This window comes from Mugil cephalus, chromosome 1, assembly GCF_022458985.1.
Source record: "Mugil cephalus isolate CIBA_MC_2020 chromosome 1, CIBA_Mcephalus_1.1, whole genome shotgun sequence".
Taxonomy (NCBI): domain Eukaryota; kingdom Metazoa; phylum Chordata; class Actinopteri; order Mugiliformes; family Mugilidae; genus Mugil; species Mugil cephalus.
Window position 1 is genome coordinate 17,794,544 of NC_061770.1, and position 25,119 is coordinate 17,819,662.

At 43.1% G+C, this 25,119-nt stretch overlaps 1 protein-coding gene and 1 long non-coding RNA gene across 2 annotated transcripts; one reads left to right on the top strand and one right to left on the bottom strand.

The window, feature by feature from the left end:
• Positions 1-563: 563 nt before the first annotated feature.
• amigo1 (adhesion molecule with Ig-like domain 1) lies at positions 564-7,694 on the bottom strand. The gene is made up of 2 exons (XM_047604918.1): positions 7,071-7,694; positions 564-6,116 (listed from the first exon to the last, which is right to left on the bottom strand). Exon 2 carries the CDS (start codon positions 6,008-6,010, stop codon positions 4,472-4,474), a length of 1,539 nt encoding a protein of 512 aa, XP_047460874.1. The 5' UTR covers positions 6,011-6,116; positions 7,071-7,694; the 3' UTR covers positions 564-4,471.
• Positions 7,695-22,271: 14,577 nt separating this feature from the next.
• LOC125022879 lies at positions 22,272-24,906 on the top strand. Its single transcript, XR_007114498.1, has 3 exons — positions 22,272-22,539; positions 23,493-23,673; positions 24,156-24,906. It is a non-coding gene; the product is annotated as an uncharacterized LOC125022879 (long non-coding RNA).
• Positions 24,907-25,119: the final 213 nt, after the last annotated feature.

Consider the following 25,119-nt stretch of genomic DNA (forward strand, 5'->3'; position numbering starts at 1 on the left):
CTAATATTTACATACAGCAATGTACTACCTGAATGTGCCACTAGATGGTGTTACACCATCATCAGCTGAATAAACACAGACGCTATATGAACCCATCTGAACGTTTATATTCTGTTCAAGTGAAGCTAAGTTCAATTTATTACGGTTTTTCTTACAGGAACCTTATACACAGCACCCTCCATCTGTGTGGCTCTTTTTTGCAAGATGGTGCAGTCTTTTAAATGTGACGTAAATAAAAGGTTTATGTCTGAAATGGTAATTCTCTACTTAGTCAAGTATATTTTATACATACTTTTATACATCTTACCTCACTTTTATTTTGTTTTTGATCCTTTTTGCTGACTGTAATCCCTGCCAACTCTGTGTAATGATGCTACTAGATGCTAAATTTCCCACGGGACATATAACGTATCTGTCTATAAAGCTGGCAGAATGTCCCAATTCTCACTAAGGTACCAAACACAAAGATTTCTATGCAGAAAACTGCAGGAACATGTTTTTTTTCCCCCAAATATTATTTCTGATAAAAGTTGGACACAACAACAAAAATGGAGGAAGCAATGCAAAGTGTAAATCTTGAGTATTTTATTAAGTCAAATGATATATCTGAATTATTTTTCTTTAATGCCTATTATTTTCCACTTATCCTGCAGTCAGAGAAGCTGTTATGCATACCATGCAAAGCCATTCCACTTTAGCTGCAAAACCCTTTTAAAGTTTTTAGTGGCAGTGACCAATCATCTCATCTTTGAAGCAGTGGTCAATAAACTCAGTGCTTTTAATGCTGTTGAAAGCTTCCTTCTTCTCCTGCAGACACTTGTAGTAGCACTCACTGTCACAGCAACGAGCTTTTAGCCTCACCCTGACACGGATGTTCCCGTAATTGCTACTTCATAGTTGGATGAATGGAGTTGTGTGCCGGGCAGTGAAGGGACCACCCTCTTCGTCTGAAGTCTGTTACTATTAATGTAAATAGCAAAGGGTAAACTGCACGCGCCACAGAGCTTAAGATTTTTCTCATGCCGCGAATATGAAAACCTTTATCTCATTAGAACTGACATGATACTAAAAAGATTTTTTTTTTTTTTTATTGGCGTTGCTGGAAAGATCTCTTAAAATTTTCCTTCATGCCAAGTTATTAATTTTAAAGGGACGGAAATATAGTTTATTTGTCATGTATGCTGGAGAATGCACCTACTTTCAGCTCCCCAATATATCAGATAAAGCACTGTGTTTATAATTGCGTTTGACCTAAGTCAAATACTGACTGAAAATAACGGGTGGCTACGTTACCACTGCATCATATCCACTCATTTCTAACCCCGGCTCTCATCCCATGCTGTTCCTGGTTCACGTACAAGCATATTTTATGGTTCGCCTCGTTCTCCGTCGTTAGCAAGTGTAAAATATGTCCTCTTTCAATAAAAAACTAAACCCCACCCGGCTTAAAAAATAAACATTTATATCAAGACTTGAATGTCGAAACAGCTAACAGTAGCACGGCGGCGGACGAAATGCAAAATGAACATCAACATTGGGTTACACAAGAACACAGTCAGTACATTGGTAGAACATAGCAGTACACAACTAATCAATACTGAACACAGAAAGTGAGTCTCAATACTTATATATATATATACTTTATATATAGCTATATATAGGAAGGCTGGTTTGCTTTGGAGAGAACAAAGCCACTCTTCTCCTCTATGTCAGGACCTTTGCAATATCACTTAGTTTTATCTCTATACAGAACTGCAACTAGTAATTTGAGTGATGCCACAGGGGAGAAGACTACCGTTAGCCGCGGCAGATTTAAATGGCGTGACACTTTGGTTGCAAACATTTCTGTTACACAATGGTCTGGTAGTTTGTGTAGCTGTGAAATATGGGCTGTCAAATGAGGCCAGAGAACATCACATGTAATTCATAAAAGCGGGATCCCTTTTAGAGGCGACAGTCTTGGCCAACTGCAGCCAGTCTGCGGCAGCACCAAATGTGTCCTTATTTTGGGGCGTCGCGATATTTTTCGCCGCTCTGTTTTCCTCCACCTGGTATTCCAACGTGTGAGAGAGTGAAATGATTCACGCGCCACCTTTCTGACGAGTGCGACTTCCTTTTTCTCGCCCACACGTTATGCTGTGTGCACAGCAGCACCTCATAATGTGAATATTCCAGCAATTTTGCGTAAAACCCCATTGCACCCAGACAGGTGTGCAGAGCCAGATTGACATTTAGTGGCAAGATGTATGTCATTTCTATAACTCTGGGATATTTTGTATATTTTTTACTATTTCTTTTAACTGGAACAAAAGAAATTCTTAAGTATTTTCCAACTCTGTGACTCAGTCGGGAGTGAAAATCTCCAAAGAAAGCTGCCGGCGATTCCCTCATAAACAGATTGAAGACTCAAAGGGCACTGCATTCATTGCCCAGTTGAATGATTACTTTTGAACTTAAAAGGCCAGCCTCATAATGACAGAGGTACACAAACAAAGCAAACACATCTGGGCTTAACCGAGGCCGTCAGTGAACATGGAGCCAGGGAGAATGGCTTTGTGCTGCTGTGACTCATGATAACACGCCGATCCCATCCGGCTCAGAGAGACAAAGACGTGAAAAGCAGATGGGGGCTACATCCAATCAAAAGATGCAATTAGCATTTACACCAGGCTAGCCTTGTCGTTCTATGACACGAGCGACGCACAGTTTAATGAAACCATTCTTTCTCCTTTATGCCAAGACTCAGTCTCCTGTTTCAACCTTGTTAATGAAATATGCACAGCATACCAGGTGTCTTGGATGTTGAATTTAAATTCAATTTTACAAAAGATTTAATAATTAATGTCCAGACAAAGGGATCTTTTTGAAAAAACGTGGGTCCCCTGTGTCTCTAGAAATGTTCCTCGTCTGCAGCTACAAACACTAAAATGGACGTTTTCCTGTGAACCCGTTTACAGCTTCATCAGTATTACTCATTAGCTTGATTTTTTTTGGAGGAACCATGAAGGTTTTACAGTTATTTACCTGCTAACACAGTACATTCTAACTACCACAGAGCAAAACAGCTACATTTTCATTGTGACAGTGGAAACTGGAACTGTCCCTCCGATCAAATATTCAAATCTACGACATCATTTGTGACTCGTGACAACAACTTTGGCTTTGTACATGAAAATATTTCGGGATTTGGTGCACGGTGCACATTTTTCGTACAGAACGCGTTTGCAGCGTTTCTCATTGGCTTGCTTTTTGACTTCCTGGTGTGGTGACTGACAGAAACTAACGCTATAACATGGCCAAGTCAAACCAGACAATAAGTGGCACCTCAGCGGACAACAAACAGAGCCCTGTTCGTCCTTGTAAGGACTCTGGTACCCTTCTGTATACAGAATTGGGACATTATGTTGATAATCATTCAAAACAAAATACTTCCCTGCTCCTAATGTGTATCTGTTGGAGGTGGTCCATGTTTTTAATTGTGTAAGACTGCAAAAGTTTATTTTGGGTTATACTGTGGATCTGCAGGAACTAAGAGGCGACTACGTTGATACACAATTCAGCTATTGGTAACATGTGCCTCGAACTAGTTAACATTTTTGCACCAAAGATCTATGCAAATTGAACCCTTAATCTAATAAAGGAAGCAACCTCCCTCCTATATCACTATATGCGACTAAAACTACGAATAAGTATCAGTCTAACTAACACCATCTGAATGCAACTAAGTGTCAGCTATGAAGCAGGATAAAAAATGACCTGCGGTGGCCTCTTAACGTATTTGTGCTGCCGCTTTCTCAACATAGAAGACTAAACATAGCATGGATCTATATTTCCTTTATCCCATTCACATACTGCAGATCAGCCTGGGTTCTCAATGTGGTTTCATGGCATGCTGTTTCACTATAGATGATAGATAGTCTGACGTATTCATAGCCCGGTGACGTCAGTCCGTCTAGTCGAGCTAAGTCTGTCTCTGTGCTGATAGAGGAGGGGTATCTAAGCTCTAATGTTTACATAAGATGTAGTCTATTCTAATCCTTCATGATAAATATAATTATGAGCAAGCCATGGTATCGATATATGCTATGTGTGAACTATGTTTTTTTTTTCATCTTACTTCAATCTGTGCATTTCATCATGTGTATTTCCCACACTTTTGCACTTTAATATCGCTTCCTGAGTGCTAATATCAACAACATATTGTCTACTCTCATAAGCCTTACAGTTTCCACTGTTCACTGCCATCCCTTCACAGTATGACTATTGAGTGCTACAGATTAAAATGCTGGAAAAGTCCTGCCTCTTGTCCTTTTCGACAGTGAGACAGTTTGTTATTTACTCCCTTTGAGATCCTTCTTTCCTCTTGACAGCGACTACCGATGAAAATCCCTCAGCAGTCACAGTTTACTTTAAATAAAATATGGCTGACGTGGCACCGTACACATCCCGTCGTGCCTTTGCCGTTCTCGTCTCAGACCACCATGGGAGTATCTGAGAAGACGGAGCTAATGGACTCTGCTACTGACTTCTTCCTCTTCCCCTTCATAAGAGAACCAGCCTCTGCATCCAGATCGTCGTCATCGTCCTCTTCCCCGTTAGGGTTCACCTTGCCGTTCTGGCCCTGCAAGTCCTTGGAGTCTATGAACGCCACGTGTCTGTTCAGCTCGGCCTTGAGCGCTGGGTCCCCGTGGGTCGGCGTCACGCTGAGCATCGAGGAGTGGATGCTGTCCTCACCCCGGTTCTTACTCTTGTTGGGGCAGCAGAAACAGCGACATGGTGTCAGGTAAAGGTACATAAGCACCAGCACCACGCTGGCCAAGCAGCCCACCAAGGTGGTGTAGGCTGTATTCAGGGTCTCCCCACCGCCGTGCATGGTGAAGTTGTAAACTTTGAGCACCACGTAGATAGTCTCATTGAAGGCCTCACTCGTGGCAAAGCAAGTGTAGGTCCCAGAGTCCTCAGACCTCACTGGACTAATCTGCAGTTTCCCATCTGATAAGACTTTAGCTGTCTGGTTGCTTCCCGGTACGACCGGCACATTACCGGGCAGCGTCCAGGTCTTATACATGTTCCTGTGTTTGGTGTCACAGCCAAGGATCAGCGTCTGCTCCAGGAAAGCCTCTTCATCTGCCTCGACGAATGTGCTACAGTTCATACTGTCACCACTGAGATCAAAAACGAGTTCCTGCTTTTTCTGCGGGGACAGAACACACGTGTAGTTGTCTTTAAAATCCACAGCGGAGTTGAGCTTTCGAATGTACCAGTGGGCTAGAAGTGTGTAGAGATCACAGCTGCACAGCAGTGGGTTGTTGTGGAAGTAGAGGCCATTCTTAATCCAGGCGGGCAGCACCTCAAGCTCATCGATGGGCAGCAGCTTGATCTTATTGGAGGACACATCCAGGAGGCTGAGCTTCTCCAGGCCTGTCTTTTCCTTCACGAGCTCCACTGGGAAGCGGGAGATTTGGTTCTGGCTGAGATACAACTTCTGGAGGTTGACCACGCCAAGAAAGGCTGAGCGGTCAATCTGTGAAATTTGGTTATTGTACAGCAAGAGGACCTCAAGATTGACCAAAGGCTCAAAAATGAACTCATCCAGCTGCCGCAAGTTGTTGGAGGAGAGGTCCAAGTAGCGCAGGTGCTTCACATATATGAACGCCTCTGAAGACAGGAAGTGAAGACCGTTGTGGCTAAGCAGGAGGTTGTGGAGGTTCGGGAGCTTCACTTGGGTCCACTCAGCCCGAAGCCGCGCTATCTCATTGTAGCTGAGATCCAGCACAGCGGTGTAGAGCGGCAGGCCGGTCGGGACGCTGGTCAAATTCATCTTGGAGCAGCTCACGATGTTTGACGCGCAGATGCACGTCTTGTGGCAGTTTAGCGTGGATCCCGCCGCCCCTGGTAACCAGAGGGGTGTCACGCAGAGTGCGAGGAATAGGACCCATGTCTGGGGCTTACTCCAGTGAGGTAATGTTTCCAACAGGCTGTCACCTGTTCTGGTGGAAGGTTGCAACATGCTAGCAGTTGTTCTAAATCCCGGAGAGGTTTACTACGATCCCATTCTCAGAAGAAAAGCACAGAATAGCAGCTGGAGGATTCCCGGGGACATTGCTGACTGAAGTCTGAAAAAAGCAGAGACATTGTTCACAGATTTGTGAGCACATCCTGTATACATTCACCCAGTAAAAACACATTCAATTCACAAACAACCCACCGTAGAAAATCTTGCATTTAACATATTGTAAGACTACAAGCTGTGATAAAAATGCAAACAGAAAGGCTGCCCTACTACTCCAATTTAAAACCTTATGCCTCTGCCTTACTGAATGACAGATCGTTTTACACAGGGACTAACACCAGAGCAAAGATGCTGACTCTGTTGTTTCCATGCTCACCGCTGATCTTTAGAAACACAGTCATAAAACACAACGGTACCACTAGAAATCATTCTATTTTTTTTTATCTTTGTTAATATTATTTAAATACTGATTGCAAATGTAATTCCAAATTTGCCAAAGTATACTTAAGTAAATCACCTGTGTTGTAATGGGTAGTACCTGAGTCCTCTGGCTCAATGTGGACATAATTTAAATGTACAGAAGCCACAGCCTCTTTCCTGCTCATCCCCTCCTCATCCCTTCCTCAACACAAACTTTCCCCCGCCGCTCTGCACAAAGCGCGTCTTCCTTTAAAGCAAACACAGTTTTCGCACTAACCCATGTGCATCCGCACTCCAGCAAGACAAGCATTGATTTTCTTCCTCTTCCTATTTCCCTGTCGCTCCCTCGCTCTCTTTGCCTCCTCGGCACACACAACAAAAAACAAAAAAACAAAAAACCAAAAATATGCTCGATAACGATAAAAAAATATATAGGTAGATTGATGATAAATAAAATAAACATGCTCGTACAAAATCATTTCAAATTTCTACGTTATGTCATATTCTTAAATGTCCTTGCCCGAGCTGTGCAAACGTTGCATTGCACCAATCTGTGGGAAAACAAACGAGCACAACATGGAAACGTGAGTCGAGAGATGAGACCAGATGGAGACTGAAATCGAGCAGAGACTCTTACCTTCAACCGGCACGAAGCGACGCCTGCTTTCATTAAAACTGCTCCTCGTTTGTTTACAATGGAGCTGCACGCAAAACAGCTCCCGTCTGACTGTGTCCGTGTCTGCTGCTGCCGCCGCTGCTGCTGCTGAGGACGACAGCGGATGCGGGGAGGAGGGAGAGCACTAGAGGTCCCCTCGCCAAAATAATCCCGGTCCACAGGGCATCCAATACTCGGCGCAAAATTACTAAGAAAAACAATCGGGGTTACGTAAAGATCAGACAACTCGCGCCGTTTAAAACGAGAAGCGTCGGTGCAGTTCCTAACCAGCTGTCTTTGATTTCAGCGGAACATACTGCTTCGCGTACACGCGGCTGCGCATCCGTCTTTCCCAGATAACTGGCGCATTTCGAGCTGGTCTGGCTCTCGTCGGCTCTCATTAGCAGCCATGGAGACCATTAGGATAGGGCACTCTGTAGCTGACTGGCTTCCCGTGGCTCCTCATAGGCCTGCTGCCTTCTCCGCGCCGCGCTCCTTCTGCTGCTTCGTCTGCAGTGGTTGGCGTGTTTGCTTTTCGGCAGCGGTGGTGCTTTCAAACCCAGAAGGCGCTGTTTGCAACGTGAGCGCACCAAGGGCGCACTGAAAAGCAATCGGAGTGAATGGAATAGGGCGAACCCGCCAAGAAATGGCAACATGTTTCAAGCAGAGTCATTTTGAATCTTTATGAATATCCAATTTATCATAAATCTAAAAAGCAGACTGACTGGCGCATTTTTCTGTGCTCATTAATGACCTGCTGCAGGAGGAGAACAATTTACATTAATCTTAGTGACCGTTTGACCTTTGCCATCATTACTACAGGCCAAGATGTCCTAGATCTTCACATTCTGACCCCTCAGACACACCATCTTCCCTGTGCTATTTAAAGCATGTGCACTTTGACATCTAAACACACAGGGACAACCTTCAAATCCAGACTCAAAACTTTTCAGAGCTCCCCACTCCCTTTAAACCCGTTTTCCTCTTTTCCATTTAAACTTTTGAATTCGCTTTTATTTTGTTGAGTTTCATGCACATCCATCTTCGAGATGACCCACTGATAAAACGTGTCATCATTTTGTGCTAAAATCGGCCAATAACTCCGTTAGCCTCCCTCTTCTGCTCTGATGCTATTGCAATTGCAACAAACCAAAACGACTTTCTCAGGGTTTCTGTGAATACAGCATATTTTTTGTGCCAGACGTGCTCCCGGTGGCTGGGTGTTCCTCGCTGCTAAAATAAGGCACAGATTTCACTCGCATGTGGCTGAATGTGGCCATGCAAATCTGTCACGCACCTTTCTCTCCTCGCTCCCGTCCATCACCGCCATCTGACGGCTGTGCGTACTTGCAGTGATTACATGTTTTTCAGTTGTGCTGCTATTTTAACTTGCTACCATATCTGTAGATTTCTACCCCGTTTTATCATAAATTAACATTCTCGTAGTTGTTATTTTCTGTGTGATGCAACTTGCATCCTTGTATGGCACAAAAACCCACACGGGTCAGTGTACGTGCAACTACCTCTAAACTGCAGGACAGCTCTGATATCCTGACTTCAATGACCTTCAGAACAAAAGGGATGTCAACTACTCCTTAAATTACATTTTATTGATTATTTATTCATGCACTATTTTGTGGATGAGTGTTTCAGGAAAGGATGCAGCCATCACCCTGTCCAGCTCCTTAATGAGTCCCTCAGCCTATTTGTGCTCACTGTCCACCACACTCTGTTTGTGTATTTGATAAGGTCTGTTTCTGAGTGCCCACTGAGCAGGGAAAACCATTTGTTTTTTTTTGTTTTTTTTTACTCAAGCAAATCCACCCACAAGCTTAGTATTGGAGATTTTTTATTTATTTATTTTTTAAGGTTTTCCTCAATCCACAGACCCGCTGCAGCGATTCTTAGCTTTGGCAAAGCTGCGAGAGTACTGCACGTCGCCAAAAAGCTGCTACGGCGGTGAAGCCTCCCACTCACGAATGCCACCAGAAACCCTTTAATAAATGCAGATTATGGCCAATTTTAATCTCACATGAATTGTTACCCGCTTTAAGAAATTATATATGGAGGTGCGTGGGACATTTGATAGAGATGTATGAGCATAATGCAACAGGTCTGCATTGGAATCCTTGTCATTCGTATTCATTTGTAAGGCAGACGACGCCCGGACATGTGACTGCCCTCTCGTCAGTTCAAGGACGTGCAGCGTGCTTGAAAAAAAAAAAAAAAATCCAATATCAACAGCCTCATAAAATAATGAGTCATTAAAAACACGAAAAAACGGAACCAGATATTAATTATATGTGTAAATATGATGTGGGTGCACGACCTGTTCGACTGAGAATGTAAAAGATTTTACATTTTTGTCAAAAAGTGACACAGGCCATTATTTTAGGAAGGTTTCAATATGCCAGCTGTAAAGAAAAACCTTTGGTGACTTGCTGTTCTTAAAATGTCCCTTGATTTCAAACCACTTAGCAGGCATTTTCAGTCTCATTTCACCTGTGTGAGACATCCAACGCATGGCACAATTGCACAAACTCTCATGGAGCAGGAGTTGGCTTGAGAAGATGTGCTTTGGCAGATGAAACAAACAGACTGGAAGCAGTCAGCGGCAGCAGATGTCCCTCATTATTTGCTTTAGTCATACCCCGTGCCAAAGAAATCCTCCAAGCTCATGATACATCCTTTGAAGCAGGTTGATTCCCCGGTAAAACCGAACAGTGTTTAGGCGACACACTTCCTCGTATGTTGGACTCAGACCCAAGCGCATTCACACAAACGCTCCTGACAAATCTGTTTCTCACTCCAGTAACATTTTAGCAAATGCAGGTACGAAGCCGCGTGTCTGCGCATGGTGCGAAACATCTGCCTGACCGGAGCATTGTGGCTGCTGTGGCGCTTGCGAGATGGAGCAGAAAGTGATTAATGTTCTCTTCGACTTCACTTCCTGCTGTGATAGGGATAGTGTTGCCTGGCAACTGCCTGCGGCCTTTCGTTGACTGTTTTGGCTCCGTGGCAAATCTGAGGTGGCCTTGCCTTCTCTTGTTCTTGCACGTACCTGCTCAGACGCAGTTTCTAGCACAGATCGATCCCTCGGTATATATGCACAAAGACTCGATGTGAAGTCAGTGGTTGACGGAGGAACGTCAGAGAGAAAATGTATTTTCTTATACACTGTCCATCAGCATGTATTAAAATATTTAAAGGGTAATAATTTGATATAGCCAGCAACTTCCTTATTACTGTCCACTGCTTATTAATCATTAAGTGGTAGTAACATTGTTAAGTGGCTCTTCTATGCAGCACTTGAGCCACCAGGAAGCTGTTTTGACAAGATTATATTTCACTGTGTACAGACTCTGCAGCCTGAGAGCTCGCTGTACGTCTGTGAGTGTGATCAGCGTAATCTAGTTTTTGTTTTGTTTTTTGATTTTTTTGTTTTTTTGCTTTTACGGCCCGATCGCACCAATGTAAAGCATGTTTACATACAGCAGCCTCTTTCCGTGCTCCACTTGGCATCGCTGCTGACATGGTAAACACACACTGTTGTCACCGTGCTGACTGGTTTACACAACATACAATTGGATGCAACTAGACTCCATGCTGACTGCACACATCACAGCTGCAGCTGGGTCGCTAACATGGAACAAAATTCAAACGTTTGGTTTATAACTGTTAAGATATTATTTAATCTGCAACGTATACGCAGCCAGTATAGTCACAGTGCAACATCATCACTTATTTGGAGCTGTATTTGTGTTGACCTGGTGGACTGTACATACACTAACCTGACAGTTCATTAGCTACACTGAAAACCTGCAAAAGTTCAAAAAGAAAATCACGATAGAAATGTGATAAGAAAATAAAGAAGAAGACGACGACTAATGTCACTGCACACAAGTTAAAACAAAATTTTGGCAGCGATCTCCGGTAGCAGTTTGAGGTCAGGTGTTTAAAGGGAGGGGGAGGGTAACGTTCCTCAAGCAAACTTTTCTGTCTGTTGGTGTGGGCCCTCATGACTCTGAGTCTACCGGAGAGGAGGCCGCTGATCAGGGACTGTCCTTACAGATCTTTGTGGCCTGTCGGAGGAGACAGCTCAAGTAGATCTTGTCCAGATGTGGAAGTGGGGAGCGTACAATCCACTCAGTCGCCTTGATGACACTCTGCAGCTGTTTTTTCTCAGCTGACGTACGACACTGTCTCTGGTGCAGTGGTAAAAGTTTTTCAGGAGAGGTGGAGGGAGTCTGTTCTTCTTTAGCGTTCTCAGAAAAAAAGAGACGCTTCTGGGCCTTTTTAATGATGTGGGTGGTGTTCATTGTCCAGTCCAAGTCCTCTGAGATGTGCAGACTGAGGAAATCAATGATGATTTGGTCTTTCTGGTAATGAGGTTGAGGCACCAGGCACTGCACCAGGCCCCTGTTCCCTGGACCACCTCCCCGTATGGAGCCTCAGCTGGTTAGTCCCACGATGGTCGTGTCATCAGCAAATTGATGACGGTGACAGTATCTTGGGTGGCGATGCAGTCGTGGGTGTACAGCGTGAAAAGGTGTCAGGACACTGTGTTGCAGAAGATGGTACAAACTTACTTATGTTGTACAGGCTTAAATAACTAAAAAAAGTTTAGGGGGAAATCGACACAAGTCAAGAAAGTAAAGTTACATGAAAGAAACACACAATGTAAAAGTGATGCAGGTTAAATATATACACTCACTGGCCAATTCATTAGGTACTCTAGTGAAAACTAATGTGTCTAATGTGACAGTCCTGCACTAAATCTTAGCTTCACCATTTCAATGTTCAGTTGAAACAGCATCAAAAAGGAGTTGATTCAACTCCTCTAAAATGATCACCCTGTTGAATCACTACCTTTCTCTGTGCAGCACTTGTTATGTTTGCATGCATGTGAAAAAATAAAAAATGGTCTTAATCCGACTTTAACTGGACAACTTAAGTTCATGTAAACACGTTACTCCGACTAAAATCTCCCTGCGCTGGTGTATGACCCCAGAACAAAAACATCCAAGAAAGTCGACTGCAGAAGAAGAAGGTAAACGGAGCCGGTAGAAGAACCACCTGAGGGATAGCGAGCATTTTATCTGCAGCACTACGTACAAGATTAAAAAAGCTGTACTATTATCCATCTTCTTGTTGTTTGAAATACCGATCCGGTGGTTTATTGTATGATGTAATAGGTCAACCGGAAAGGGGGCCATATTAACATGGTATTAACATGCTGAAAAGACACACATCGCCACGTAGTGTGGAGGAGGACATGTTCCCGTCAGTCATTCGATTTTCTCTGTTGCATGTACACTGCGACATTCAAAAAGTCGAATTTAGAAGTATGATATAGAAGTATGCACTCATTTTTTATGACTGGCAGATGAGTGTATGAGTGTAATAAATTCCAACCTCTTGAGCTGCTAAATGCCCCTTTGTCTTTACTAGTTTGTTGTTAACTGAATTTTTAGAATTTGTTTTATTTATAGATGGAGACCAACCCGCTGAACTCACTGTAAAGTTTAATTAAGCAGAGAGGAGCTGCAGGCTCGGGTGTTACTATGAGGGTCCTTCACGGCCAGCGACCTATCTCACATTACTTTCACTACTTCATTATTAAATATGCCGTTGTTACGACCTGGTTCGAGAGCGGCAACACAAATTGGAGACTGCCGGATAGAGTTAAAAGTCATGCTACACATTAAATTGGCTCCCGTGTGAATGGATGGTTAATTTTGAGGGTTTTTATATCATTTTCAGTGTTGTATCTAAAACGTTGGCAAACAGCAGGACAGTAGCTTCCACCAAAGACATTGTTAATAATGTATTAGTTCAACTAAATAAATCAGTCAAACCGTGGTGAGTCTGATGCAGGTAACTGTAGCTAAGCGAGGCCTTTAAATCCTCTGGGGTCAGGTTTCCCCCTCTTGACGTATCACTTCCCCCTGGTATGAGAAAACACAAGACATGCGGATGCAGAAAAGCGTCTCAAAGAGAAGGAAGAATAAACTGAAACCATAATTTTGTGTAGCCTGCTGTCTGGACTGCTCTCGGTTGCCACGGCAACGCTTCCAGTTTTGTGTTTGGCCAGAAGTGCAGGGATGAAACAAGGTCACTTGACAATCATATCTTCAGAGGAGAAGCCCGTGAGGGTGGCACATGCTTCAATAAAAGAAAAAAAAAAAAAAAAGCTGCTCGTAATCTTGGCACGTCTTCTTCGCCCATCGCTTAGCAACAGGCCGTGCATCAGTCGTGTGTGCATCGATGGCGGAGACCCCGACTCTAAATCACGGAGAAAAGGGCTGCAGGTGTCAGCCTACACGGAGGCACAGTGAGCAATAACAATGGATGTAATCAGGAGGCAGGGCACACATTGTTTTCACACACTAATTAAAACCGTCACTGCTGCAGTTACAAGCTCTGCTGTGATAACTGGGCAGAATTACTCCTGTCAGGTGAAACTGACACGGCTCGGCACAAATCCACTTGATATATCCAGGAAATGGTTTCTTTTAAAGACAAACAAAATACAAAAACAACAAGAAAAAAAACATGTGGCTCTGTTTATTTTCTGAATGAAGAGGGAATGAAAGAAAGACATATTGTTTGACAAGACATCTCCCAGGCTGTGTCTTTAATACCTGTTAATCCCTTCCTCTGGGCAAAGATAAAGGAGTCGATGCATGTCGGCCGTTCCCATAGGAGACAGATGATGCTCAGTTAATTAACTATGTGGGAAAACAATGATAATCCTCTGTCTTCGTGGAAAGAGCCGTGCCCCTGTGTTTGGCCAATAAGACGAGGTCCTCTGGAGAAGGCAGGAGAGGACTGTAAATAGTCAATGAGTCACTGCCTTGAAAATGTCTGGCTTCCTCTGTCAGACGTAAGAATCCAAGTAGAATATACGTGCTACTTGTATATCACTTGCTTTTACAGCCCAGGGTGTATCTGCATGTATCTGTATTCAGGGCTTGTGGGTTTTTCTCCTCATGTTCAGGTTTTAAATCTCTTGTAACTCATTTATAACCTGTTTCGGGAGCTTGTGGAAAATGTGCATCGGGCAAAACGGCAGCATTCAACTCAGAGCCTCTTACTCAACAGAGAGAACATCCCATCCCAAGCAAATGAGCTCTCGTTACTTTTGCTAAGAGCCCATCAAGCCAGAGTGGGCAGGTTACAACGCTGACCCACAGGACTCATTACCCGAGCACTTGGCTTTTGTTTTTACTTTTTTTTTTTTTTTTTACCCACCACGTCCACCCTCACTTTTTTTTCAGTTCTCAGTGCCTGTTCTCAGTGTCTGTGACCGCGTGTAGCCCATCAAGCCTGGATGAAGAGGTCTTCTCCACAGCTCTCCAGTCAAACGGCAATGATTGCACTCTGGGGGACACGCACGAAATTGCATCTGCATTTTGGAGTGCAGAGCAGGCTGAGAGTGGAAAGTACGCACGGAAAGGATCAGGGCAGCCCCCCGAGTTTCTCTTCATACTGGGAAAGCGATGGCGTCGTGATGAGATATCCATTTTCTCCGTGGTTTAAAAGGAAGAACCAGAGTTGTAATTAATCAGATGTAGCACGATAATGCAGAACATAATGGAAAATGGCTCATATCAGCGAGCTAAATATGAAAACATTACATGATAATGGCCTCAGCGCTACGTGATACAGGAAAGGGGGGTGGGGGTGGGGGGGGGGGGGGGGTAATGGAGAGGTGGAGTTGCTGTACTTCTAGAGGCGTAAGAAAGAGAAGATTAAACTCTGCTGCACTTTCGTATAAAAATGAAATGTCCATTAAAGCCTGAATCAAGCGGCCGTATCCTGAGTAGGAGGGAGAGATATACAGCTGAGAGAAGGGAGGAGATGGAAGGGAGGCAGAGGGAGATAGAGTTGGACGGAATGTCCTTTGGCTTTGGAGGCGAGTGTCCCGTTTCATCATCAGACTGGAGGTGCTCACTGTGTGCCTTTATTTATTTATTTATTTATCCATTTATCGAGCCCAAGGCCGCGGATAATGGAGCACACGCGAGGAAGTTCCTTGTCAGCAGAGGTGGAGACAACCAGCTAATTAAATCTGTTCTCTATTTATACGTGCAGTGTGTACACCTCCTCAATTAAAGGACACACCGGTGCTCTCTTCTAAAATTAGTCACCGTGCTCCGCGCGCTCGTGGCACCTCTTCTCGATTCCGGCTGCCGCGGTCTCCCTCGAGCATCTCTCCTTCTCATTTCCTCTGAACTCTGGCCTTCACAGCGCCAGCCAAAACAAAACCTGACTGCACTGATTACATAAGACCAGTATCTCATCCGTGCCTGCACCGCAGTGACTCTGATATGTGTAAGAGGATTTCGTAAACAGATTTTAGACTTTAATCAATCCTCATTCTTAGCTCTACCCTGGCGGCGTGCGGTTCGTTCCGTCCCCATGTCCTCGTGAGGAAGTCAGCCCAAAAAGACAATCCAGCGGCAGACAGACCCAACCCCGCGTTCAGCCTTTGCAGTTATTACATAATGGCTGCTGATGCCCCTGTCAGTGTATAATGAGAGAGTGAGTGAGTCAGTTACTTTGCTGCTGCAGGATGCATCTATTATTCAGGTGTGGGTTTGCCATCGGGTGGTGCCCGTCCCCTGGGGAAAACTGGACAGTGGAGAATTGGCCTGTAAGCGAGCATGGCGGGTGAGAGAGTTCACCGTGGTGTTGCGGCGCGCCTGCAGCGGCGTGCACGTCAAGAAGCTGAAATTATTTCCTCGAAAAGGAAAAAGATATCTAATTTGCCAACGTTGCTGTAAAAATTTGCCACTGAAATCTGATTTAAAAACAAGGGGCAGCAGTGTGATAGTGAGCGTCCACCGATAAGGACCGTGAAACCGAAGGAACGAAACAGAATTCAACTTAATGCTTCCCCCATTGCAAAATCTCTTCTATCAGTTAGTTCTTTATGCTGAAAATAGGAGTGGAGCACAAAATAAATCAATGCTCTCGGCCCCGGGCCACTAGGGGACCTCCCCACCTGACACAACTCTACCCACTCAGTCTAGTTAAGATGAGAAAAGACAGCAAGAGCTCAGCAAGTGGAGCAGATAGTGACGATTAATATTAATATTGAACATTAATGAAAGCTGCTGGTCTGGCCTCAGCTACGGGGGAAGTACAGTTGAATAAAATAACTTCCACTAGCGTCACATTATTTAGTTAGCAGATGTATAGCTACCAGAGCAGTGTGTCCAGCTGTGTTGTCCGTGACTTAGTCCAGCAGATATAGACAGTACCAACGAAATAAGTTTATGGCTTTAAGTCTTAAACACGTTGTTTGTTCCGTTTGATTTCATGTAATTAATGGTGATAAAACGACGGCATCACGTGCAAAACGTTTGGTGAACAAAGCGTTTCTAGTGTATGAATGCAGGTGATAACCAGGGAAATACAAAGCTTACAAAAAACAAATATTGCCTCTCATTCTGTGTGCTTTGCTGTGAACGCAGGAAGAGCTGAGCAGCGATGTGGTGACAAGAGACAATGGAATATTAATGAAAGTTAACGAGTTGTAGAGACGGTTGGGAAAAGTGCGAGGTGAACACACGAGTTCCCCAAGTGTATTGTTGATGGTATTTTCTTTTCAAACCGAGCAGCAATCTTTGTGCTTCCTGTTTTTGCCAGAGCCTGTGATATATCCGGCAGCAGCCAGCTGTCAGCTGCAAAGCACTGGACCAATCATTTTAATTGCTGTATACAGTGGACGGGATGTAAGGGACCATTATCAAGACAACTTTATCGACATTAGTTTATTGTTTTTTCTACATTTAAACACTTTCTTTACCTCTGTTTCATCAGCTAGTTATTAACTTGGTCTGTGGAGGCTTAGAGATGATTTTTACAACCTTATTTTTTGTGTGCGGTTACAATGCGGTTACCATGACTAATAGCTTTTACACTTTCACAGCTTTCACGTGGACGTTTGGGCCATTCTTAACGTGAATACAGCACTTGACACAGACTATTTTTGCACCGCCATACACGTTTTGTTTACTTTTTTCCAGAGATTAAATTCATATTTCCTCAGCCTTGAGAGTCGCTTGATGACTCATTCACAAAGCCGCTGCTGCAGCCCCAGTACCACCAGATTTGGGGCCTGATATTTGTGTCTTGACAATGCCTATTCGGGGCTCAGAGACTTCTTTCACACTGCAACCAAAACAACAACAATCAAAAGAGAAAAAAAAGCCTGGCTTCACAGGAAGCAGAGCATTACTCTAAATTAAACAGATTTGTTTCAAGCCCGTGTCAGTCTGCAATAATCTTCTGCTTTGGGAAGAGCCTCGTGGCGAGCTTTAAGGGATTTATAAGGCTCTGCTTCTCTCTGCCTCTATTAATCACAGCACGCTGCTCTCTGCAGAGTGTGGACATTTTCTGGGAAATAGAGTTTAAGGCAGGGTTGTTATTACGGTTACATCCGCTCTCTGCTGTCAGCGTTGCAGAGTGACAATTCAAGGCAAATGACTCTTCTTCTAAGACAGACACACAGATCTCTTGAGTACTTAACTGCGTCCTTTACAACGCCGCTAATGGATTTCTACTTCTTACTTTTCTCTTTATGTGATTCAGCTGTTGGCTTGGACATCTTGAAGTGTTCTCAACATTAATCTTTCAGTCTAATCAATCCTCACACTTAACACACACACAGCTTCTTTTTTTCTGTCTCTAACCACTACATTTTAATGTGCTATCGTTTTTTAAATCTCTTGACGGCTGGAATCTCATTTCAGAGGCTTCGGTTTCTTTTGTAATTTAAAAGAGGACTACAACTGACATATTAAAAATATTTAGACTAACGTAAATTAAACATAAATGTGAGAAACATTTTAATAGTAATGCTTCCTGTATCCGCCGTACTGTGAATCGCCGGGTACATTCAAAGAAGAGCTAATGCTATTGATCATATGCAGTGAAGCAGTGCAGCCAGGAGGAAGCAGGTGTATTTACACAGGTGTTAACTCTTCTCCAGTTCCGGGTTGGGTTGGCCTTTAACATGTTGCATGGTGTTTAAACTGCAGCCAGTTATAGCACCTATAGTGCAATGCAACTCTCAGGTTATTGATATATAATCTGTATAATGGTCCGTGGCATTTGTCTGAGTTAACATAATGTGAATAACGGGTACATAAAAAACATATGAACATCATTTTTCATCCTCCCAGATGTAAAGATTAGCGGGCTTCCTGAGTTAAAACAATATAGTGAGGCAGCAGAGAAGTATAGGAAAAGACTCTTATGTACCACTTTTATGTCTGTTGTCTGTACATGAGTGAAAAGCCCATGGACCGCACGCTGTTAGCTTAGCTTAGCACAAAGCGTGGAAACAGAGGGAAATAGCATAGCATGGCTCTATTTAGCGCTGACAAAATCCTAGTTTTGTGCTAAAATGAACTAACCAGCTGCCAGATAAATCTTTGCGTTTAAAAGGCAGACGTGAGTCGTGCCATGGTCACGACATGGTCTTTCAAACTTTGCCTTTTCCCCCATTTGTTTAGTCGGTGACTGCGGGTCATTATGTAATGTTGTTGTGCAGGTGCCTCCACTGCAGATGTGTTCTCGCCGCCGTTGAACCTGACTGATAGCCTGAGTGCCAGACTAGCTCAAGAGACGCTTGGCTGATTTTCAGTTCGTCACCTCTCTGAATGCTGACAGCTGGCTTGCATTATTAACCATGCAGCATCTGTCTGGATTTCACAACATCATCCCCCTCCTCCTCCTCCTTTTCCTCCTCATCCTCCTCCGCCTCCTCCTCCGCCTCATCCTGCCTGCAGGACTCAGCTCTGTGTGGCTCTAATGAGGACAGAACACATGTGCAGGAATTGCAGTGGGAAGAAAACACTGAAATAAGGGCCTGGAACACAAAAAGAGAGCTGACTTCCTGCACTGATTTCATTTCATTATCTCATAGTATCTGGTTTAGGAAGGACAGACCAGCAGCAGCACATACTGTGTCCAAACCGCACAAACTCTGAAAAGGTGACACGTTGTCACGTTGATGTTTCACTTATGAAAGACCTATGGCATTTGTAATGTTCTCATAAATAATCATTTCATGACTATTCCTGCCATTTAAACAGTTAGTGTGAGTAATACTTTTTCATCAAGCTGTCACACCAGAGAGAATGGATTGTACAGTTGGAGCCACTGTGACATTAACAGACAATAACTTTTTATTTCACCACTCACTCCATGGCATTTGAAAACTAACCTCCTTTAACAGCCTTGCATGAAATCACAGAACCATTTAAAATGTGATTATAGCATGTCATTAGTCCCATTAGTCACTGGGTTTTTCCATTTTTTTATTATTTTTTTTATCAAGGCAGTTTCTTAGACATACAACAAAAGGCAGATCATTTGAAAAGAAACACCATAATACATGACGTTCCAAAACAATATGATACAACATGATATATGTAGTGTTTAAAGGTGTATAAACTCTAAAATGCAAGAACCAGTCTCTGGCGGACTAGTTTACATTGTACATGGTTTTAGCTGTAGTCAAAAAGTAATGGACGTATTATAAACACACAAATCACAGTGACATTGCAGATTTGCACATGCAAATGATATTTAAAACACAGTGTATTGCTTATGATATTGAGGGAAATACTGCAGCGTCTATAGTCACTGATCCTAGTTGGAGGAAGGAGTTAAAAAATAGAAAGCAACTGGTTTCTTGCATAAGTTTTGTCCCTCATTCAAGTGGCTTCTTCACTTGTAAATGACTGAAGGGGAAACAACACAACAAATTCAGTTGCCTTTATTTCTGCATGTTTTATTGGACGTACTACGAACTGGATGAAGAACCTGTAGTGCTCCTTGTTAGTACTGCAGTGGGACATGGTCAGCATTATATATACAGGCCTATTCAAAAAAAGGAAAAAAACTACAGGCCCATTTCCAATTTGTCCTGGTTAAGGTTCCTCAAAGAGTTCCTGTCTACTAACAACATCTCTTTTGACTTTTAATCAGCTACATGCATTGATCTGTCTCAGTAAGTTATCGTGTTTCTGTAAGAGATGTACCTCCTACTAGACACTCACATGCAGCATTGTGCCCAATGATCTTTAAGCTGTCAGCGCAGATCCGGGAACGTGGCTAATTTGTCAAACACTGCAGATGCTCCAGAAAAAAAAAGTTTTACTCCAAGGCTGCATCCATCCGTCACTCCCCAGTCTCTGCAGGTTAACCGCTCAGTGATATTTAAGGTCAGAAACTGACTCCTGACAAATTGTCCTCAGACCTGGCCAGCTAAAATGGATTCATTATTTCTATGTTTTTGATTTGGGCGTATGAACAATGACACAATAATTTAACACAAATCATTGTTATTATTTTTTTTTTAAAAAAAGAATGAGCTCTTTTGTTACGTAATCCATTTTCTCTGAACACACAGACACATTAATCCTCTTTTTGAAAAACAAAAAGTTACAGATTACACCGACTCCCATTTTATCAAAAGGGATGAATCAAAAAAACTGAGAGGTGGGCCAAGTGAAAGTATACGGGGCTCAATTTTGCTGCCATTTACCGCAGATGCTCACTAATGGGAAATACGGCCGAGCGCTCAAACTTATAGCGGCTCTTTGTGTCGCATCGATAATTACAGAGTTGAGGTTTGCTGGTGTCAGCAAGGAGGCGACAGACTGTGGGTCCAGAATAAAATGCAAAAGTCTCATTCTTGTCAGCAGAGACGAGGCTGGTGATGAAGGGTCACCCAGGGAGGCTGGTGATGAAGGCCGCAGCCTTGGTTCCATTAATCACCTGACTGCTGATCAGCTGACTGCTTTCTGTGAAATTACAGCGTGGGAGGGGGAGTTTGCAAATTGCATTTTGAATTATAGTGTCTCATGAAGACAAAGTACTGCAAATTTTAGTGTTAAAGCACCAGGTTCTTAGCTTCAAAGGAACAGGTTCACATTTGAGAAAATGTGCTTTTTTTTATCCAATTTATCTCAGGTGGAGTTCGCTTGGCTCTGCACAAAAAGCACAACTCTATAATAAAAATACCCATCTACAGGTGCCTCTAAGGTTCAGACCTTAATATTTTAGTTTAGTTTATTTGTAACTTTTCCTTTTTGTTAAAACGTTAGGCCTGCACTATAAATGGTTTAATGTCTCCACACTGCAGATGTCATGATCTTAGTAGTAGATTTAAGAGTATTGCAAACCAAAACTAGTGATTTAGGTCAGTTTGTGAGGTATTTATTTAAAGATGTGGCCCTCAACTCTCTTAAAGTCATAAATATAAGCATATACATTTAAAGAATAATCTAAATAATTAATAATAACAAATTGACTCACTCCTTTCTGATGCACTTTTACAAAAATACAGGATTCTGCCACGTCAAGCATAAATGCCATTGCCTCCCCTCTCTGCCCACCTCTTGAGCGGCTGTGAGTTGCGTGTTCTTTAATCTGATGAAGGTTGTGTGTTGCTGCATTGTGAAAGCTCCTGGCGGTTGTTTGTGAGTGAAGCAAGGACATCTAAAGTCACTACACCTCCACACAGGTGCTCCATGTTCTACTTCACAGACGCTTTAAGAAAACCGTTTAGCATTTCTATGATCAGAAATAATGAGTCACTCCAATAACATCGAACAACTCACAGCTGGTAAAAAGAATAAAAGCAATGACTTTCTATGAGAGTCATCACGGACTCGCAATACAAAGGTGTGACACAGGGAAGAGACACATATTGAGAAAATACAAATTTGAACCTTCAGGCATTCAAGCATAACATTATGACCACCTTACTTTTATTGTGTAGGCCTTCCTTGTGCCTCATAGGCCTTGTCTACACCTTGTGCTGTTCTTCATGTTTTTTGAGTCGTTCCTAAATTGTTTTTGTGTGTGTGTGTGTGTCTGTGTCAGGCTGCATCCAGCTGAGTATGGCTGCTGACAATCAGGTAGTGTCATTGCTATGGGGTGGAGGTCCTTAGTGTGATCTAGACCAAACGTTTCCCAGCAGAACATTGAATTTTCACAAGATAGCCAGCGTTATTTACTTCTCCTGCCAGTGGTTTTAATGTTATGGCTGATTGGTGTACACATCAACACATCAAACGCCATCAACAGTGATTAAAACACGAGACTATACAACCAGCAGCAACAAGTCTAATTGAAATGCCAGCAGGTGTCCACGTTAAGTTGACCTTTTTATGTATATATACATTACAGCCTGGTCCTCTTTTTCAGTGTAGTGCTGTATCCCAGACAGACAGCAGTACGGGATGTTGGCACTCATCAGTGACTCAGTGTCTGCAGGATGACGGTGCCAACCTGGAGCCAACGGAGAGTGCTAATGGTGTCTGTTTGGACTCAAATGCAAGGCTCTGGGAAATCAAACAACACAGACCAGTGACTGGTGTTTTCTCCGGCTGCCTACACAGAACAGGTTGTCCCAGGAGTCCCAGTAAGCTGTCGCAAACTTTATCTGTGATCTCTACTATTAGTGAAGTCAGCTCTTTCTCTCTCTCTACACACACACACACACACATATATAAGTTATTTTCCTTCTACATGAAAATCAGTGAAACTTGATCCTTTGCTGTTAGATGCATCATATTTATGTGTCTGGAAGCAGCGAGGTGTGCAGAATGGACATTTAATAAGAGAGAGGATAAGATGCGTCGCATGCTCTAATAACTCTGAAGGAGCCAGTGGAGCATGGAGAACGATATCTGGTTCAAACTAACTGTGAGGGACTCGACACGCCTGAACAAGAAAATTGGGTCAGTGGTTCTCCCCTTGCAGCAACGCTTACTCGATTTAAATTAGATTTGCGATTAGCCAAAATATGCAGAGATCGCCGACGTCATACGCCAGGTTCTGTGAAATCAGATAAGTGAGACGGGGTGAGTCTAATCAGCCTGATGTGACCGACCATGTGGACGCTGATCTCTGGGATTTGTGGTAAAACTCAGATAAGATTTTTCTTGAATTTGGGATTTATAAATCTAAATATATCATTGTTGTATATGAATTTTGCTTTCAATGAATTGCACATAATCCCTTGTTGGAGCAAAACAATTCTTCTCTGTATGAAAGAATGCAGAAGGATTTTTGCGGATCATGTTATCCCCGGGGGTTTGACGTCAGCCCAAACATGATCTCTTCTTGTCAGAACAGTGTGTGTGTGTGTGTGTGTGTGCCTCCCACATATCCACACACCGAATGGATTTCACCCTATTGATTAACTCATTTGACCGCACCATGTGTGCTTAAATAAGGGCAAACCTTTCAGAGTGCAACATAAATTTAAAAAGTCTGCAACAAACGATAAAAGTCCTTAAGCATGAATCCTTGCACGCTGGAGCGGATTAGTGGTGATGTGCAGAACAATAGCTGTGTTTCCTTGAACTTCAGGTGTTGCGGTTACTTGGTAAATGTGAGAGCTCCCCCTACTGGCGAGATGTGATATCACCACGTATCCACCACGATATCATCAGACCAAGAACCAGCTCACCTGTGCTCAGCTGAAGCAGGAATTTGTGGCTAATCATCAACCCAGTGTGGTTGAGGACCACACGTCTGCTGATGCACACAGGTGAGAGGGAGTGTTTGTGCCCTGAGGTTGACGGGGGAGAGAGGTGGGGTGAGGGGGTTGAGGAGAGGGGGGTTAGTGCCGGGGAAGCTAAAGTCGGTGTTGCCACGGAAACCTTTGTATTTCCCTCCCCCGTGATTGGTGGTGCAGGCATGAGCAAGTATCTGCTATTTCTGTCATTATTCAACACCTCAGACACGAGTGCAGTCACAGGACACACACACTCTCATCCAGAGAGAGACGACTGGGAGAGCAGAGCGTTAACAAACACAAACAAAGACTCTTCTATGTTCTGTTTCCTTCCTGGAAAAAAAAAAAAAAAAAAAAAAAGGCCTCAGTGGCTTCACTATCGTCTCATCTTGGATTGTTATACGTTAGGCTCTCAGATTGTTATCGTTTTGCGTCTCAGTCCCCTCCAACATGGTTTACAGCTAAAACACATTTCAGGGAAAAAACAAATATCTGATGCTGTCCTTTTCCTTCAGATCATATGAGCGACCGCAGCAGCCTCCGAGCAGCCCGCTGCTAAATCCACCCAGAGCCACCAGCGTGTGCGAGACAAAGTGCGTCTGTGTCGAACTCCATGAAATAAACAGCGTCACAGCTATCGAATCCATGCGAGCTGTTCAAATTAGCAACTGATTTGTCAGTAAGAAGAAAAGGAGAAGAAGCGGTGATCTGTGAACCCGTGCGGGGGTTTGCTTCCAGTGTTTCACGCTGCAGAAGAGATGTCACATACTGGTGTGCGGACGGTTCATTCATGCAAAGCCTGGTTTCAGAGCGTCAGCTGATTGGAGAAACCCTAAAAATAAGGTCCATGTACTGTAAGTCGGACAACAAAGAGGATATTCACGGTAAAGTACAGTGACACGAAAAAAATGAGTAATGAGTGCAGTTGACAGTCACAACAGCCACCTCCATATATCAAAAGGTTACTTATTGTGTCCAAAGCATATTGTTATTAAATCATCTCATGTGGCGCTATACTGTCTAAAGTATAATTCATTAAAAAAGAAAACTACAGGATCTTTACAGAGAGGCCTCAGTGGAAAGCCTAAAAACAAATCTTCATCCCGTTTATAAACTCTCTTCTTCCTCTCGTGTCAAACAGCGCTGCCATTTTATCCAGTTATTAATATAGTTGATTTTATTATTTACTTTGGATTCAGAAATGGCTATAGATCTACTCTAAGTCAGGGGTGTCAGACTTATTTTACTTATATATAGTCCAATTTGATCTCAAGCCAGACCAGTAAGATAATAACTTATAAGTAATGACAACTCGGGGCTTTTTCCATTTGTTTCAATGCAAAGAAGAACAAGTAAATTAAGAGAATGTTCACATTTATTGAACTATACTTCAAAAACAAATGAAATTCTATAAGAAAAATAAATGCAATTTGGTCACATTGTTGTCTGCTGTTTAGTCCTGAGTCTCAGTGTTGTGTT

Bases quoted from the DNA above. Each gene is read 5' to 3' on its own strand.
- amigo1 (XM_047604918.1), bottom strand. From the start codon at position 6,010: ATGTTGCAACCTTCCACCAGAACAGGTGACAGCCTGTTGGAAACATTA.